General features: G+C 46.4%; 1 protein-coding gene across 2 annotated transcripts in view; it reads right to left on the bottom strand.

The window, feature by feature from the left end:
* Positions 1–17959, bottom strand: part of Pask (PAS kinase) — an 85223-nt gene that overhangs the window by 66255 nt on the left and 1009 nt on the right. For both annotated transcript variants that reach the window (XM_065436481.2, XM_065436482.2), the window contains exon 2: positions 718–934. In XM_065436481.2, the coding sequence (XP_065292553.2) occupies positions 718–934 (217 nt within the window). The remainder of the gene's footprint in view (positions 1–717; positions 935–17959) is intronic.

Below are 17959 nucleotides of genomic sequence, written 5' to 3'. Positions count from 1 at the left end.
CTTGCGACGGGGCATATAAACGCTGACAGAAGGCAGCAGCTGACCAGGCCCCTCCATCCCTACTAGCAGTGTGCGGGCGCTCGTCCCTGTGGTCCGCAGACAAGCTACAGAAACAGTCAAGAGTAAGTGCTTGAAGGATAGGTTATCTGGACGCGATAACGCAAATTTGACCAGTAATTTCTTCCTTACAATCCTGTGTCCCGTCCAGCTCCCGATTCCTGTCCTCTCGTTCACCTCTTCGATTCCCTTCGTGCAGCCTACGGACGACATCGACGCCCACGGACGACATCGACGCCCACGAACTCTACAAGCAATCCAATCAACCTTGACTCAAGGACTATCGCGTGTCTATACGTACGGGAACGTCATGTAGCTATACCATATCCAGAAATAAAATTTTTACTCAGTGCCTGGAAGTTACGGCACCACTCCACTAGAGGGGTCGGCGAGCTGAGCCAAAGGGCTGTAAGCGATCCAGTACACCCGGCATTTGCTCGCGGCCACCAAAGCGGCGCGGAGTGTGTCTCAAGCAACCCCTCATCGCAGGATTCGTAGAGGAGCGTTAATACTGGCGTTGCACATCATTCGACAGAGCTTCGAGCGGGGAGGCCCGCTCTGCGAATGAGGGGGCCAGAGCCAAGTTTAGACAAGGGCACTTCTCGCACGAGTTCGCGCGGTATGGGAATGCGATTAACGCAATCGCGCTCAGTAGTATACCTGCTTCCGGCCGATCGTGCCCGGGCCGGCCTGTGCGCCGCCACCAGCGCCGCCGCATGAGGCCGACCGGAAGCGCAGCGTCGGGGCGACGCTGCCGACGAGCCCGAGAGGCGATGACGTCATCGACGGCCCGTAGCACCGCGACGAGCGCGACGGGCAGCTCTGCGGCTGCGGGCTGCATGCTTGATCCGCGCTGCCGGCGCCGGCTGTGCCCGACCTGGGAAAACGGCACATGTGACTCCCTATTTTACTTATTTAGAGGCACGCTAAAGTGACAAACTGAATCAATTTAGACAAATAAAGTATTCTTAAAGAACTCCGCTTTCGATGATTTCACTGTAGTAGCTCGAATATTTCAGTTTCATTTTTTTAAATTTTGCGTCGAAACCACAGGGCAAATACGTCAGCGTGACGTCACGAATTGCAAAGTAATTTTTTTTTCGTTTTGGCCATTGTGGTTCAGTAAAATTGTTGAAACATCCCATGTTGACTCTTTAGCTCTCTTAGAATACAATGTAGTCCATCTTAAAAGGAAGCTTTAGCTCGGGTGCTCCGATCTAAATATATGTAAAATGAGAATTCGTTTTTCTCGGCAACCACTGCACCAAATTTGACGAGGTTTGTTGCACTTAAAATAAAAACTTAAAATATAGTGGCTATTGGTTTCGAATTTTAGATTTAGGTCGCAATTTTTTTATAAAAAAGTGGCAAATATCGAAAATGTTCAGAAAACGAAACTATCACGTTTGCAACTCTAACTCAGCTAAGGAAAATGATATCACAATTATGTGAATTGCATCTAATAGCACATCTAGAGCGGACAAAATTGACACGTTACACACGAATCTCAAAAAATTTAGTGATATGGAAATACAGCTTTTGCAGAACTCTTGTACACAACGTAAAAAATTCACGTAATATATCAAATAACACACCAAATTTGAACGCTTTCAATGATCTAGTGAATGTCGTTCACAGAACCGCGATATCTGTTCTCGATGCAGAGCTCTTATTTTTGTAAACTTCGTTCTATTTTTTCAAACTTTCGGATTTCTGAAAATCTTTCTCACAATATGTATGCCCTAATTCGAAATACTTCCAACCGTCACTAGAATTTACCTTTCTCTCTCAAACGAAACAAATTCCATTAAAATAGGTCTAGAGGTTATCTCAGAAAAACGTTTTTTGCGTTTTACTTGTATTTGAATAGGCCGCGTCGGAGTTGGGCCCGAGCTAAAGCGTCCTCTTAATTTTCACCGATAAAGGCTTAACTGGGCCTGAGCAAGTAGACGGCATCAAAATCCGGGACGTCAGGGTGGACTGGGGCATGAATGTCAAGGCGGTGGCGTCTTCCGTCTTTTGTTTCTTGCGTCTTTTCTGACGTGTCAAACGTCTCCTCGCGGTAAGTGATTTTATTTTTTTTATATCATGGTATGGTAATTTAACAAGACAGCTCAAATCATTTTTTCCCTTTAGTGTCGCTTTAAATTACCATATGCTTTGCAAAGCTCGAGTGGAAGCTATAATTGTAGCCCAGGAAGGCGATATTGAGTGTGAATTGGAAAGAAAAATGAAACGAAAGTGGAGGCAGAAACAGACGATATCACTAACTACAAGGACAGCATGCGGCGGAACCGTCGACATGAACGTACGGAAACTTTGCCGGGACAGTGTGACGATTCTATTTCAATGCTATTCGTTTTCGCAATTCGTCAGCAGCCCGAGTGGCGCTGTGCCCACTTTCATCATCGAGATCGGCCGGCCGCGTGAACGGTGGTTGTTAAGAAAGGCACATAATCGCACTAAAGGAATCCTTACGTTATGCCGGCCCTTGAGTACAGGGAATTACACGTGTGATGTCTAGACAAAGAAATTCCAGGAAGAAGGTGCCTTAGGGAAGCCACAGCATGGACACGTGCCAACGTTTAGTCAAAGAAACTGACTTCGTAGGGGGCTTCCCTTATTTGCCCTTGACCAGTACGCCTTCTGTTTGCAGCACAAAAGACCAAGGAAACTAGCGCAAAGAAAGAAAGAAGAAAAAGAAAAAAAAAGGCAGACAGAAGTGACAAATAACTAAAGCAAGGCAAGCAAATCCCGAACACTCGAGAACCGAAATACTGCAACGATGCGTCATCAAACACTGCCCCTGCGTCGGCATGCTGCAGTTGTTCGGTAAGTATACGACATCATGGTGGCGTAGTGCCTTTGGCGTGACCGATCTGTACAGACTCCACGGAAAATGTTAACAGCACTCCCAGCACTCCCTCTCCGTTTGCCTCGACGGAAGACATTTCTCTCCTACCTTCCCTCTCTCTCTTGCCACGAAAGTTCATCATAAGGGTTGAAAACTGAGCTTGATGGTATTGGTATACACCTAAGAGAATACTTGGAGGCGGCACGAAAAGACGGGACAAGATGTTCCTTTTTCATGCTAGGCAGCGCTTTTCCAGAGACGGTTCTGCGTTTCGCGAAAAACCGCGAGTTGTTCTAAGGTCACCTAGATTTAGTTGGCGCAAGTGCAGCGCGGGTAAGTAGCACTTATTTATTTATTTAATTATTTCAGATCCTGTCAAGCGCCAATGCATTGTAGTCGAGGACAGTGGGTCACATATGAATATGAAACAAAATAAATTAAGGGACACGGCATGTTATACAACATTAACAGCAAATCAAAAACACAAAATAAATATCGCGCAAACTGCAGCCATTGCAACACGTAAAAAGAAAGCGGGAGGCACATCAAATGAACACGCCGAGTTATCACACTGAAGGTGCGTAGATACAGAAGGACAAAAAACAAAGAGTGATCAGGAATAGATGCAATGTTGACGGGAAGGTGGTACCAATCGTTAGATGTGTGTGGTATGAAGGAATAAGAAAAAAAACTTGCAGAAAGTGCATCTAACCTTGCGTCGATGATCAGCGCGAGACGAGTGATATGTCGGCCGCATGGCAAGTTCGATACGCAATGAATGGTGGCAGACCGTCAAAGGCGGTAAATCCGATCCCCCTCCCCCCATACGTGGGCCGATCCCGAAGACAGTGCAATGCCGGGCCGACCCGCGGCGGAAGTGCAGTTTGCCATTAAGGGGCCCACGTACACAGCTTCGCTGGTCATCCTTCTTCAGAGTGGAAGGGCATCGAGGTTTTTTTCTTCTTTAATACTAATCTTATCAGAGATCAAACCAAAGAAGACGTGAGCTACGCTAAATGTAACTACGCCGCACTTGCTTTATGGTCAAGAATTTCGCATCCCCCTCTCCCTCCTTTACGTCAAATGTAATCATGCGCAAACTCAGTGTCGTGGGAGGGACGATGACGCACACATCGCTTCATCACACGACTTCTCGCAAGGTATCTCCAAGCGGGGCGATTCTCATCCAACGAGTCGGAGCTCAACACCAGCCACCCGAGGAAGCCACCCTAGCCCAGATTGATGGAGATACACGGAACAAACTCTGAGAGAAACTGCAGTCGGTTCAGAAATAGTACACCCAACCGACCGAGTGTTGTTGTCCCGATCGTCGCTGTCGCATTTTATGGCACGCTATATCCGAGAAGGACGCAGGAACGTCAAGCGAACCTCTCGCCCCCCGTGCACGATGCCACGTCAAGGGCGAACGGAGGAGGCGCATCGAATGAAGCGTTGTCGCGCACATGACAGACCACGGCACGATCGATCCGCAACGCGCTCATCCCGTCGAGCGCGTGCAAAGGAGTGGTCCGTACGCATTAAAAGAAAGAAATAACGGCACCTTCTGTCTCGGAGTTTCCGTCACTATTAGCGTTTCTATTATTCTTTCTTCTAACCTCCCCCTTCCCCCGCCGTCTTTCTTTACTATAACTATTTGCCCCATAGGCGCGGATTCCGTGGCTCGGACCCCCCTCCAAAGTTTTCCGGGGAGGGGGCAAAGTGTCATTACGTGAGTTCTCTTACCCACATCATATGAGGTTTTTTGGTTGCCTATACCTTTTCATTTAAAATTTTATGGTGTCTAAAAGTTTACTGCGTCATTGTTGGCGCTGACGTGCACGTTACCTTTATTTCTGCAAATCTTGACAATAGGAGGACAAACGCATTAAAAGCACCAGCGGCGGCATGTAGACGCGATTGCAGTTTTCTGCATGCATGCCGCCGCGATTGTCGACGGGCCAGCAGAAAACTGCTCTTTTTAGAACCCGCATGGTAGAAATCCACGTGCAGTTTTCTGCAAAACGCTGAAAAGAGCAGCATGGGGGTGCTAAAAAGAGCAGAAGCTATGCAAAGGGGGAAGGCGTCACACAAAAATCTGCATCTTTTGGTAGACGCGGAGTGTGGTTTTGCAGAAAACTGCAGTTTTCTTTTGGCAGAACGCGGCTCTGGTTATCAAAAGAAGCACAGTTCACTCTGCATGCAAAGGGTGCTTTCGGCAAAGACGAAATCGGCGACGCGCGTTCTGCCAAAAGCATGCCGATGCTGCTCTTTTTAGAACCCGATGAAAAAAAAGAAAGCGTAGGCAAAGAAAAAATATGATGTAACTGAGTTTGCACGAATCCATGTGTGGGTGTACCGCCTCATCCCCCATGGTTTTGCAGAAAACTGCAGTTTTCTGCAAAACCAGCGTTTTAAGCATGCAGTTTTCTGCAAAACCACAGTGGTTTTGCAGAAAACTGCAGTTTTTGTAAAAATGGCATCGCGTCTACCAATGCAGCAGGTCATTCTGTTCACAAGCTCTTTTCAGCACCCGCGTTCTGCCAAAAGCACCGTTCTCAATCGTTGCTCGGAATTTTGCAGGAAAGTAGCTTTCTTTTTTTTTTACATCTGTGTGTGTGCGTGCGTGTGCGTGTAAAATGCTGGCGTTGGCTTCCCGGGGGCTGCTCTTTTTAGCACCCACCAGCTCGAGAAAATCATCAGGGAAACACCAGTGGTTTTGCAGAAAACTGCAGTTTTCTGCAAAACCTGGTGTCAGTGTTTGTTGGCTTCTTTTGCAGAAAACTGTTTTGCAGAAAACTGCAGTTTTCTGCAAGCATGCTTATCGTGTGGTTTTGCAGAAACTGCAGTTTTCTTTTTTCCACACGCGATTGCAGTTTTCTGCTGCTCTTTTTAGCACCCGCTTTTATGCTTGCTGCCTGGCGGATTTCGTGTCAAAATTTCCGGAGTCGCAAAATTGCAAGCTCCTTTTTTTTTCATTCAGTCAGTCCAGTATGCAGGAATTCGAACAAGAGAAATCATCGAAGCAAGGTTTTGCAGAAAACTGCATATGAACACGCCGTGCCAAAACGCGTTTTAAGCATCCGCACGGTCAGGTCGGCCCCATATATATATATATATATATATATATATATATATATATATATATATATATATATATATATATATATATATATATATATATATATATATATATATATATATATATATATATATAGTATGGCCCAGTGCGTGCGTCATTGGGCACGTGACGGCGCTACCAGCAGGATGGAGGCAGCGCCACGTCATGAGTGTATAACATGCACGAGTGCGTTCATTACGTTCCGAGGTCTACAAACGGTATAATGCTTTCGAATTCCCGCACTTAATTAGAAGTCTGACGTAATAGTTCTGCGGAAACCCGCAAGGTTGAGAGAAGTATTTAATAAAGGAAAACTGAGACGTCAATTTTTCCTTTATTAAATATGCGAGAAATCTTAAGTGTCTCTGCCGAATTTATTTTCGTACTGCCCAACGCTAATTTTCAAAGCCGACCAGGCTAGTCATTTGTTTTCTTTAATCGGGGGACTTGTCGCCAGGGTGTCGGAACGGAACAAAAACAAACAAAAATAAGAAAACGACATTTTTGACCGGGACAAAAACGTACCCGAAACGTAATTTATTATTTTTGTTAGGAAGTGAAACCGAAATATCTTCTATCGGTTTTCGGTTCAAGGGGAAAGTCTGCAATCCGAAACAACCGACGTGAGGCAACGTCAGCGTTAGCGCTTATTTCATGCAGGGGTAGTGCGAGCAATCGCCGGTCGAGCGCTCCACTAATCTACGCCTGCCGCTCGGTGCGCTAGGAGATCGGCATCGCAGAAAAATCAAGGGCTTGCGCGCTCGAGAGCTTATGGTTTCGTTTTCTACGGGTACAAGGCTTTGTTGCATAAGTTTAAACGTTCGTTTAAGTTCGTTTTATCGGAACAGCGGTCTCGCATTTCGACGAGTAAACTCGCTGACGCGCTGCTTCTGAGAACATGCTCAGTTCGCCTTGACCCCAGGCACTGAGCGTGATCTCAAAATTCATAATTCACTTAACGAGGAAACAAAACACTACATTTGTATCGTTACTTCGAAATTTTTTCGCATGCGAACCATGCAAAACTGTGATGAACCATTACGGATCATTTTTTTTTTCTTTTTCGTTCCGGAGCAGAACAGGAACGATAACTTGCTGCCTTACTTCAGTGGAACGAAACTAAAACCAGAACGAAAAACATACCGTTTCGAAACCCTGCTTGTCGCAAGGCATATGTACAAAATAGAAATGAGCAAAAAGGGATATCAAATATGTGCAGCTCTGTGTGACGCAGGTGATACGGCAAATGGTTTGCGCATTTCTTTTCGTTATCCAACGGGTACGCTCCGCTGGAACAATAGGCTTTGCGTGTGGCCTCCCAGAGCATATCTTCTGGGGCTCAGCTACAAAAGCGGTGAGTATTCGCCGCAACAGGCAGTGGACGAGATCTCTTCAGCTGCCACGGTCAGTCGCGCCTGTCGGTTACGCAAGCCTTCCATCAGCCCGCTCCTGCCACTTACACCTTTCTTTTTTTTTTCGTTAGCTCGTAAACGCTAGCTAGAACAGCGAGCGCGACCTCGAGCCTAATGCGAGAACGAAAACGAGCGAAAACGTGTTTCGGACACGGAGAACAGGATATTCTGTTTCTGTCGCTCTGGTTTCGGTCAACCTTTACACGCCCATACGTCTGCAATAAGACAGCTCCGTGTAAGTCGCGCGGTCTCGAACAAAAAAGGCCCGCGAGAAAGCGCGAGGTGAAACGCTGAATCCCTGCACTACTGGCTGGCGACCATGACCCGGCGCGGATTGACGACGCGATGATTGGTTTAGCCTTCACACGTCTCGGTTGCGAAGAGGTTTGTTTTTCTTTTCTCTTCTTGTAGCCGAGCATTCCAGCGTACGTGCGTGTTATCGCGTCTTCCCGTATGCATGCCGAGCGTGCGTGGTGTGAACGAGGCAACTATAGTCGGATACAACTTTAGAAAAAAGGGGAGGCCCCGCCCAGATGACCGAAGCGGCGAAGTCACTGGCCGTCCGGCGCATGACGTCGGTCCAGAATGCGCGCCCATTGGTGCACCCGCCTCGGAGGAGTAAACGCCCCCTTTTTTCTAAAGTTGTATCCGACTATACTCGCTATAAACCCTACCGTCGCGCTCAGTATCTGCTGCACCGCGGTGCCCGTGGTTCAAGTGGCCCCAATTGGACTGCACTGCGGCGCCGACAAGCGAAAAACTGAAATACCAAACACTGTTCCAAATCCCATTATCGCTATTTATTAAACAATTTTTCCGTAACTCGTGATTAACTCATACTGAACACGATAGCACACGCGTAAACGATTTGGTGCACAAATGATGGTGACGACACTTTCGACGTCGGTGACCAGTGCATCTTCACCGATCGAACACAACAAAACGTACTCTTTCTTTCTGACCATACCGCTTTGTGTATATATCATATATAGTGATCTATCTCTCTAATATCTGTTCCATACTTCAGTGCTAGAGTTACCAGCCATTATCGAGGCATTGCATAGTCAAGTAGTACAGGAAGAATATGTCAATATCTTCAGTAATATGTGCAGAAGAACGGTAAATTTGGCGAGTGGGCGCTACATTTCCGAAGTTAAAAAAAAAGTAAATATTTCTCATCATCAACAAGAGGAGAAATACCGATTTTTGAAAGGTGTGAGGCGGGAAATCAATCTTTCCATTGCATTCTTGCAATGAGTAGTCAAGGTGCTATACGCTGCAAATGATTATATGTAAGGATTATCGCGGAATGTCGCCAACTTGCAGACAATGTTGTCCCATTCAGCAACTCTGGAGGTGACCTACAGCCAATTATCGGTGACTTGAACGGGCAAGGTCTTAAGAATGTGTTTGAAGATTAATGTGCAGAAAACTATTGCAGCGTTACCTACGAAGAAAACAAGGGAGTTTGTGAGTGCTAGTCGCGATCTTAAAAGTGAAGGAGTACGTTTATCAAGGCCTAGTAGCCACAGAGAAACCGCATAATGATAGGAAAATTTACAGACAAATAAAAAATCCCCGCCCCTCCCAGTCCCTGAAGATGGTCGAACAGCGAAGCTGTGTTAATTACATCGAGTGTTACATCATGCAAACCAAACTTCGCAAGCAGTCTATACTGTAAATCTTTTGTTTCACCGTTCTTTCACCTCATTTTCGCTTTTGGGTGCTACGCACGGTGGGCATGCTTGAAGAGCGCTGCCGTTTTAGCTCGGCATCTGTGGCGCGCAGCTCGCGGTCGGCTCTATAAAACTTCTTAAGGCCCTAACAGTAGGGATGTTACTCATGGTAAAGCCAACACATTTAAAGGTATAAACATTATTAGAGTGAAAACACTAAGGGAAGACATGAGCAGTTAGATATCGTCTTTGTCCCACAGTAGATGCAAAAATAGACTTTTGGGACTGAATTCAGAAAGCTTTTCGTTCATAAGTGCTTCGCCATTAAATGAGCGCTTTCGGTGGTGATTTTGGCTGCTTTCGTTAACGACTGCACGCCACGTCTTCTTTACAATATGTACCGCTGAGCGTGTTTCACTCTACGTTCACTAGAGGCCACCCATGGCTCTTTGACAGAAGGGACTTCATCCGCTTGTCTTCGTCTGTTGTGTTCTGTGGTGGGCTCTGCCCCTGTATTGTGCGCATCGCACGCCTGGCACCAGATGAGGAAGAGCAGAAGAGCTATCGCTCTCACTGCTCCGAAATCGGCCAAAACTGCGAATTTTTCTCCTACGCTGTAATCATCGTGCAGTACAGCAGCCTTAATTGTTTATCTAGCATGTCTAGGTGGACATATGTACAGTGGAACAACCGAAAGTGCAGTAGCGTCCGCTAGCGACTGCGAAGACAAGCACAAGACCGTTTCAAGTACGCGGACGTCAACGTATATGCGGGATATCGTGAGCAGGGACTCCGCAAAAGACTGGCTGCTGCTGCTCTATATACGAAGCACATCTGAACTGTCCGAACAAGGAGCGCTTTCGATGACACTCCGGGTGGGCACAGTCATACAGAAATTTCGCCCTGCTCTCAAAGGGGCAGCGCGTAGCCGCCGCTCCGCCATTCCGCAACCGACAGTTCGTCCAGCTGCACGCCGGCTCGCTTCACAGCTCTTTTACACGGCGGACCCACAATGGCGCATTGCCCAGCGCGACTAATGGTTTTGCGTACGGTGGTTGCTTGCACAACGGCAGGCTCCCTGGCTACCACGGCAGACCAATACGCTGTCACACGCCGAACTCAGAAGCAAGCGCGTGTACGTGGGAGCTACAAGCGAGGCGGGGAGGAGGCGGTAAGTGGCCCGCAGAACAAAGAAATGTGTGACGAAAGCGAAACGCGCAATCGAGAGCGGCTTTATATTCCGTTCTTTCTTGTTTTTTTTTGCCGTTTTTAGCAAAGCGTTTTCTTGCGCCGCGGACGGTTGGCATGTCTAGCCTCAATGGACGAAATGGTGGCAAGAAATGAAAGAGACAGAGAGAGAAGCAGGCATCCGCTCTGGCAGGGCGCAAACGGACGGTTGCCAGGGTGTACGTGGAACGAATAGATATAAGGACAAAGACCACACAAGCGACGACAACAGAGTTCGGCGCTGTAACCTTACAAGAGGCGCGGAGGGGAGAGCCGCAAAATTGCGGTTCTAAGCGATGACTATGATAGGCCATTGACAAAAAATAAATAAACGATGATTAGGCGAACAAAAATTACGAAAATGAACTAGGCAGATGAGGCGGAAGAAGCATCAAAGAGAGCAGTGTAAATCCCTCTCACTGAGAAGGCGAGTACATAACAACACACACAATATGCTGCTCAGGAATTCACGTAATGTCTTAATAGCTTTACAGCTTGACTGAGAGCGCAGTCAAGGTCTCAGTGGGACGTTCAGTATCTGGCCAATTGCCAAGCGTTACTAAGGAAGCAACCAACACTTGCAGCTCGCATACATTGTTAAGAACGGCCAGCTGCAGTGCAAGTTTGCCAGCCATTTACGCCAGTGGTGGCAACCTCATCTTGGAATTCCGCCGCCAACCTCTAGCCACGGCGTGACTAAGTCGACTGTGTCATGAACAATACGCGCATCCTCCACTCTCCGTCGCTTCAGCTAGGATGCGTTCGACGAAGCAGGCTTTGTGCTGAAACCGCCACCGTTACGCTCTAGCCTCGTCGCCGTTGTGACTGAAGGAGTTCGACGAAGCAGGCTTTGTGCGCAACAGGACAACGCCGACCTGATCTGCTACGGGTGGGGGAGTTGCCGCGGGAACGCCGACTCAGGCTCCTTGCCACGCACCGACCAAGACGCAAGACAACGCGCTACCCGGGCGACTCCGAGTTCTACGAAGCCCCTCTGACGTCGGCTCCGGACCATCGCACCTGTGTGTATGCGTGTGTGTGTAACCCGTCCCGGAGGGAGGCGGCCTGTTTAAAATGACTGGACGAACGTTTTCTGCCCCCTTGGAATCAAAGGGGGGCCGAGTGCTTATAAGCCGCTGTTGTGCGGATGCTCGACACACTTTTCTTAAGCAGTCATGTTGGACTGATATAAATACTGTAAATAAACCCATATTCCTCGTTCTCGATGAGAAGCAGTCCTTCCCTTCATCAACGTCCTCAGCGTGGATAAGTTGGACGACGGCATGGGCCAGCTACCTTCGAATTCATGCCGGACTCCAATTTTGACAACGGGTCACTAGCGATGGGATTGAGCCCCCAATCCAGACAACATGTATTAGGAGGAAACACAAAATTAGTGCACTGGTTAGAGGACCTTGTACACCTTGTGGCCAGGCGGGTCTATGCTGAGTAAAATACATGTACCGTTTTGTAAAGGTCACACCTAACTGTGATCTACGTACAAGACATACATGACTGTACTGAATGCATCAGGGCATACAAGAGGTTATACTATGAGCAAGCATACGACAGCTGCTGCTATCAAAATTACATTATTGTAACAAGTTCTTTGATGTTGCATTGAGCATAGTATGAGGCTAAAGAAGAGGTCTGGAGAAAGGCAATATTGTACCATTACTGTATCTATAGGCAATACCACATGGTGTCTGCAGTTTTCAAGGACACAATGTTGTCAAATATAGTTGACGCTTTCACAAGTTTATGCAGCTGCATAATGCTAACAAGAAAATGCGAGGGTGAATCAGAAAGTCCTTGTCCCTATTTTTATTAGCCAAAATAAGGTACACAAAGGTAATTAACAATATACATACTATTCGACATACCTTACACTATTTTTCCACATTGTCCCCGTACCACTTCAAACATTTTTCCCATCGCAGCGCCAAATTTGGGATGCCCTTGTGCCGTGCTGTCGTCAGCCAGCGACACACGCGGCCTCCCCAAACGGTTTTCACGGTCTTTTCTGAACACACAACACCACTACCTCTCATTTCTCAAAGCGAGACACCTTTCCCCATACGCAGGCTGCATTTCCCTGTGGATTTCGATGGGCGTTCGTCCCTTGTTCCATAGAAAACGAATCCCACTTTGTTGCTCGTACGCCGTGCACTCTTAAGCAAATGTACACCCTCTGGGGTGTATATTTGCCACACAACGATAATCGTCATCTGCCTTGCTTGCGTTTCCTTTCTTGAAAACGCCGCGCCCGCTACTTTCCTGTCGGGGATTCTACACTCTAAGAACAGTTTACACCCTTTGGCTTGCCCCTTCTGCCACACAAAAATAATCGTCATCTGCCTTGATGCGTTTCCTTTCTTTATCGCTGCAAGCCCGGAACTTTCCAGTGACGAACGGCGCGCGCGTTATCAGAAGAGGCACTCCAAAGGGTGTAAACTGTTCTATGCTGATAACGCGCGTGCCGTTCGTTACTGGAAAGTTCCGGGCTCGCAGCGATAAAGAAAGGAAACGCATCAAGGCAGATGACGATTATTTTTGTGTGGCAGAAGGGGCAAGCCAAAGGGTGTAAACTGTTCTTAGAGTGTATGTCATGCTGATAACGCGCATGCCGTTCGTTACTGGGAAGTACCGGGCTCGCCACGTTAAAGAAAGGAAATGCGGACAAGACAGATGACGATTATCGTTGTGTGGCAAAAGGATGCAATTTTGCTTAAGAGTGCAGACGTGCGAAGCAGATGGTGTGAAGCTCAACCGCCATCTTCAACGACTGGCAACAGCGCCGTGCTGCGGAGCTATGGCAGATAAGGCTGGGCAGTCCAAGAAAGGTCCAATGGATATGTTGACTTCGCATTTACAGCCGCAATTCGGCTAAAAAAAATATAGCGGCAAGGACTTTCTCATTCGCCCTCGTAGAAGACCTAGGAGCCATTTCTTATCACATTTTAAAGTAGCTAGAGCTATTACTCAGCAGATGAATATTTTCATTGTTGCGGAGGCTCACGAAATGTCAAATGGCTTCTTGGATCATGATGAATTTAGATTTTATGTTGTGTCGTCCAAGTGATATCTGCGATATGATGGACCAGGGTAACTATGGCCACAGCTGAGGAGTGTTGTTCTGTGGCCCAAGTAATCTGATATGATGAGCCACGATAATGACGGCCACTGAGGAAGTGGGCAAACTGATGCAGCCATCTGTACACATATATACCATGATGCCATATTCTTTCCATATACACCTTAGACTGAAGTTTGAACTATTTATATTCTATAAGCCCATGAAATCAGTAGCGTTACCAAAGATTTCGACATCGCCCATGCTTCAAGTGTATGTAGACTAAACGGCTTACATTTAATAGAGCTTGGAGGTTTTATCTTATGTAGGCTAAGAAGATATCCTAAGCAAGAGGCACAGCACTCAGCACCTAAGCCATGGTGCTCCGCAATCTCTTTGTCATCGCCACTGCAGTAGTGGAACAGCCATTTCAGGTTTCGGCGCAAGTACTGGCGCAGGCAAAAAGCCGTATTGGCGCAGCAGCTGCAAGCACTTTTGGCGCAGGGTCAAACGCGAGTATGCTTACGAAATGCATACAAATTTTAACTGATATATTCTATATGTTGTGAAGGCGGGTTTACGCGAAGCTTACGTTACGAACACCGTCACGAAAGGACGCGATGCTTCTTCACACCGCGACGCACAAAGGGCGCTGCGGCCAGGTTCATCGTATCTCCGATAGGGCGCGGAGAAGGAACCAGACAGACCGCCAACAAACGAGGGTTTATTAACCGAGGATGCAACACAGTGCGACAGTCACGGCTTGTGGGGAAAGGCTCACCGCAAGACCGATGCGAATCTTAGCGGCAGTGCTAAGATAAGGTTGACAATTATTTGTGTTTCATTCCATTGGGACCTAATGGAAACTGGAGCACATCTATGTGCTCTTGCTTTTCTAAACAGATTGTTAATATGCGACATGATGCATGCACCAATTGTTTAAAATGCTATTTGGCATTGGTACAAGGGAAATATGCATGTGTCTTGTGGCCCAATTGGCAGAGTATTGGGCCTTTGCGCTGGAGCACCCAGGATCAAAGCCCACCATCAAATGCATGTTTTTTTATTATTATTATTGCAAATATAAGACACAAGGCGAGACAGGAACCTACCCACCTATTGCAAAGTGCCTGGTATGAGGCAAAGAATGCTTTGCATTAAAGATTTGTGAGCTGGTATATCTTTCTCGGCATGCAGAAATGAAAGTCAGTTACCAATTCCAATCTGTGTACGCTCAGAAAAGATTTTGGTCAGAGAAAGAGCTGTGTGCCGAGTGCATTGCCTGAAGGCAACTATCGCCTGTCTGTTTTGTTATGACTCACGCTCAAAGTCTCTCAGTCACACACCTTAATTCTATGCTTATCGAAGCTCACACTTAGACTACAGACACCAATATTAGCTCTAACCGTCATTACATTTTGAAGGCACTGACTTGGAATAGAACTTGGATTGTGAGCTCAAACGAATGCAAACAAAATGCCCATTGCAACTATATGTCAACTTAGAATCGTCTTGTAAGGCACCGTTCCTATGTATGTTGAAACATTTTACAATACTGAATTTTTCCAACTGATACTGAGCAAACACAATCCACATCAGCCACACAGATATGAGAGCCAGAAGGGCTCATCCATTGTTTGTCACTAATTCTATTGTGCGTAAAGATGACTGAATAGAAGGACCGTTAAAGGATTAGCAGTTCACAATGGCCAAGCTTTTCTTTCAGATTGCGTGGCACAGGCCATAGTTTTTTCACAGCAACGCATTTATTTGGTGAAATGAAGCATTAGGTGCAAGAAAAGAGCCACAAATGTTTGTATGCCCCTTGCCCCATTTACACTAGGAGCACAAGCCCTGCAATCTTAAAGAGTCACTGAACAGGAATATGAAATTAAGATGTACTAGTAAATTCCACTTTTGCCATGGCAAACGGTCACACTTACCTTGAGAGGAGGCTAAAAATATCTGAGGACACCTAAGCTCTTTTTATGAGTTGGGAATGTCAAACCATTAATGGCCAGCTGAACACAGCTAAGCAGTCATTCGAGCTTTGCACTGTGAGTAATGTTTTAGAGTTTTGCTGTGGGGTATGTGATCGAGTTCTGTGATTAAATTGGTGCGAGTTATTTTTTTTTGTACAGTTTCTACATTGGCATGCTGGCTGTAGAACAGAACCATTTGAACGATGCTGCTGAGAAATCAAGGGCACCACATGCCACTGACGTCCTGCACGACAAGAGACCAAGGAAGTAGCAGCGGCAACCAAGGCTGGCAGGTACACGCAGCAGCTAAGCTCAGTGAGGCTGAGAGAAATACGGACTGCGCGCCGGCTTCTGCGAGCAAGACAGCGGCACCCGCACGTCATGCGACTGCCTTGCCAACGACAAACCATCTCGCCCCATGGCATTGCGTCGCCGTATCTTCTCCACCGAGGCGGGCTAGTGACATGCCATCACAGCAATGCCCTCTTCCTTCTCCTCTCACGCAACTCCTGGCGTGCTACCACAGCAGCAGCTGTTCCATTTCGCCCGCTCTGCTCAATTGAGGCGGACACATGACATGGCATCGCAGCCAATGGAAATTTACGCGCTGTTTCGCTGCTACAGACACTAGCTTTTATGCGGAATGGACCATTTGATGCTTTTGCATCAATAAGCCGAAAATACATAGAAACAAAAGGTGGCTGGCAATGTCGCCCTGAAGTTCCCGCACCAGCTTGTGGTGGCATCATGCATTTTGACATCAGCTAGATGGGTGTACTGTCAGTGACAACGTAAGAATGCAGTGGCATTTACACCACACTCTGATTCAAAAAGTTAGTGTAGAAGTGCAACGAATTAGGCTAGTTGGAGACTTTCTACGGTACTTCAGCACAACACAAAAGCAAGACACTGGAAACAGATAGATGTGACGAGAACCACTGCTGCACGTTTGTCCCCGTCGTGTTTATCTGCTTCCTGTGTCTTACATTTATGTTTTATCAAAGCCAAAGCACCATGGAGTTCATATAGCTACGCCATCGAATTATGCTTGCTCATTTCAGTGACACAACAGCAGAAGCAAACTTCTTTCAGTATTGGCATCTGTCAGAAACTATGCTTAGGAGCGTGGAGGCAGAGAGAGCAGGTGCGGTACAGTTTTGTGGGTGGAGCTTGTACCGAGTCCTTTAACAGTAGAGGAAAGCTCTGTTGCACTTCAAATAAACCAAAGGCTCGTCCTAGCAAATTTGAACATTTCCCGTGGCAAATGGGTTCCATATGACAAAATACTTTGAAATCTATAATGTTGCACCAATGTACTGGCACTGGGGTTTTGGCACAATGTTCAAGAAAGGGAAAATTGTCCTCCTCTTTCTCTGGCAATAACCAAACTTTTTGCACAGAATGAACAAACAAAAGTTTTGAAGGACTGCCATACCGGTTCCAACTGATTAAATGTTGCTCTTTAATGTCCCTCTAATGACAGCATTTCAGGTTGTCTGAAAACCTGCTTGTGACAGGCCCTGTATTATCTTGACAACCATGATGCATATACTATTACAACAGACAAGCTTTAATTCAGTGCCCATTGTGCCCCAGTGGTGAAACAATAGATTAAGCAAGAAAATTAGCCACGATAATAAAGCACAGTAAACAATGAAAAAAAGAAGAAGATTGGAGAAGCGGGGGGGACAAGTTGTCAGACAGTGCTCATCCCAACTCATTCTTTATGTGTCGTCATTTACTGTGCACTGCTATGATGGATAAGTTCCAACTCTCCTGGCTAACCATGCATGTGAAGAAAAGCATTCGTCACAATTTTCAACCCATTCCGTGCAGACATGTAAACAATGTAAACACATGTATATCAACCCACCTACAAAAATTGCTGGTTTTGTTCACACACAGATTTATAGAGACAAGTCTGGAAAGTCTCATGGTAGAGATATAGTTTATCTGACATCACACATAGGCAACTAAGGAAAACCAAAACTCAACACGATATAATAGGTGTTTTTTCTTCAATGTATCATATGCAAACTGCTGAAAAACACATTCTCAGTGTATGTGACGAGCATCTCATCTCTAAGGCAGCTGTCAAAGGTAGCAATGTAAGATTACCAACATTGTTGAAAATTACCTTTTGTAGCCACACTATGGTTTGGCCATTCGGCTTCAATTCAGTATGCATTCTTGTGTCAGTCTCCCCACTATCCACTCTATTTTTACTGTACAATGCGGCATGCACTACGTATGTGAAAAACGAACCTGGACGATGAATAGATTTCATATGCTTATACCACTACAGTGCACACTGCAGCTGCATTTTTCATTAGTATTCTTACATATACCTTACTGCGTGCTAGCCTGGGGTTCAACGTCAACAAACCTCACAAAAATACTTAAGTCGCAAAAGAGCTGCGAGAGCCCATTGATAATCTTTCATTCAGCAAATCAACTGAACCTTCTTTCTCTAGACATAACTTCGGATCACTGAACTCTTAAATAAGAAACTTGCTATCTACATAAGGCAGCTGATCATTGAAAACAAGTGCACATTTGA

Source organism: Dermacentor albipictus, chromosome 3, assembly GCF_038994185.2.
Source record: "Dermacentor albipictus isolate Rhodes 1998 colony chromosome 3, USDA_Dalb.pri_finalv2, whole genome shotgun sequence".
Taxonomy (NCBI): Eukaryota; Metazoa; Arthropoda; class Arachnida; order Ixodida; family Ixodidae; genus Dermacentor; species Dermacentor albipictus.
The sequence above is the reverse complement of the archived record's forward strand: the minus strand, read 5'-3'. Positions and strand labels throughout refer to the sequence as shown.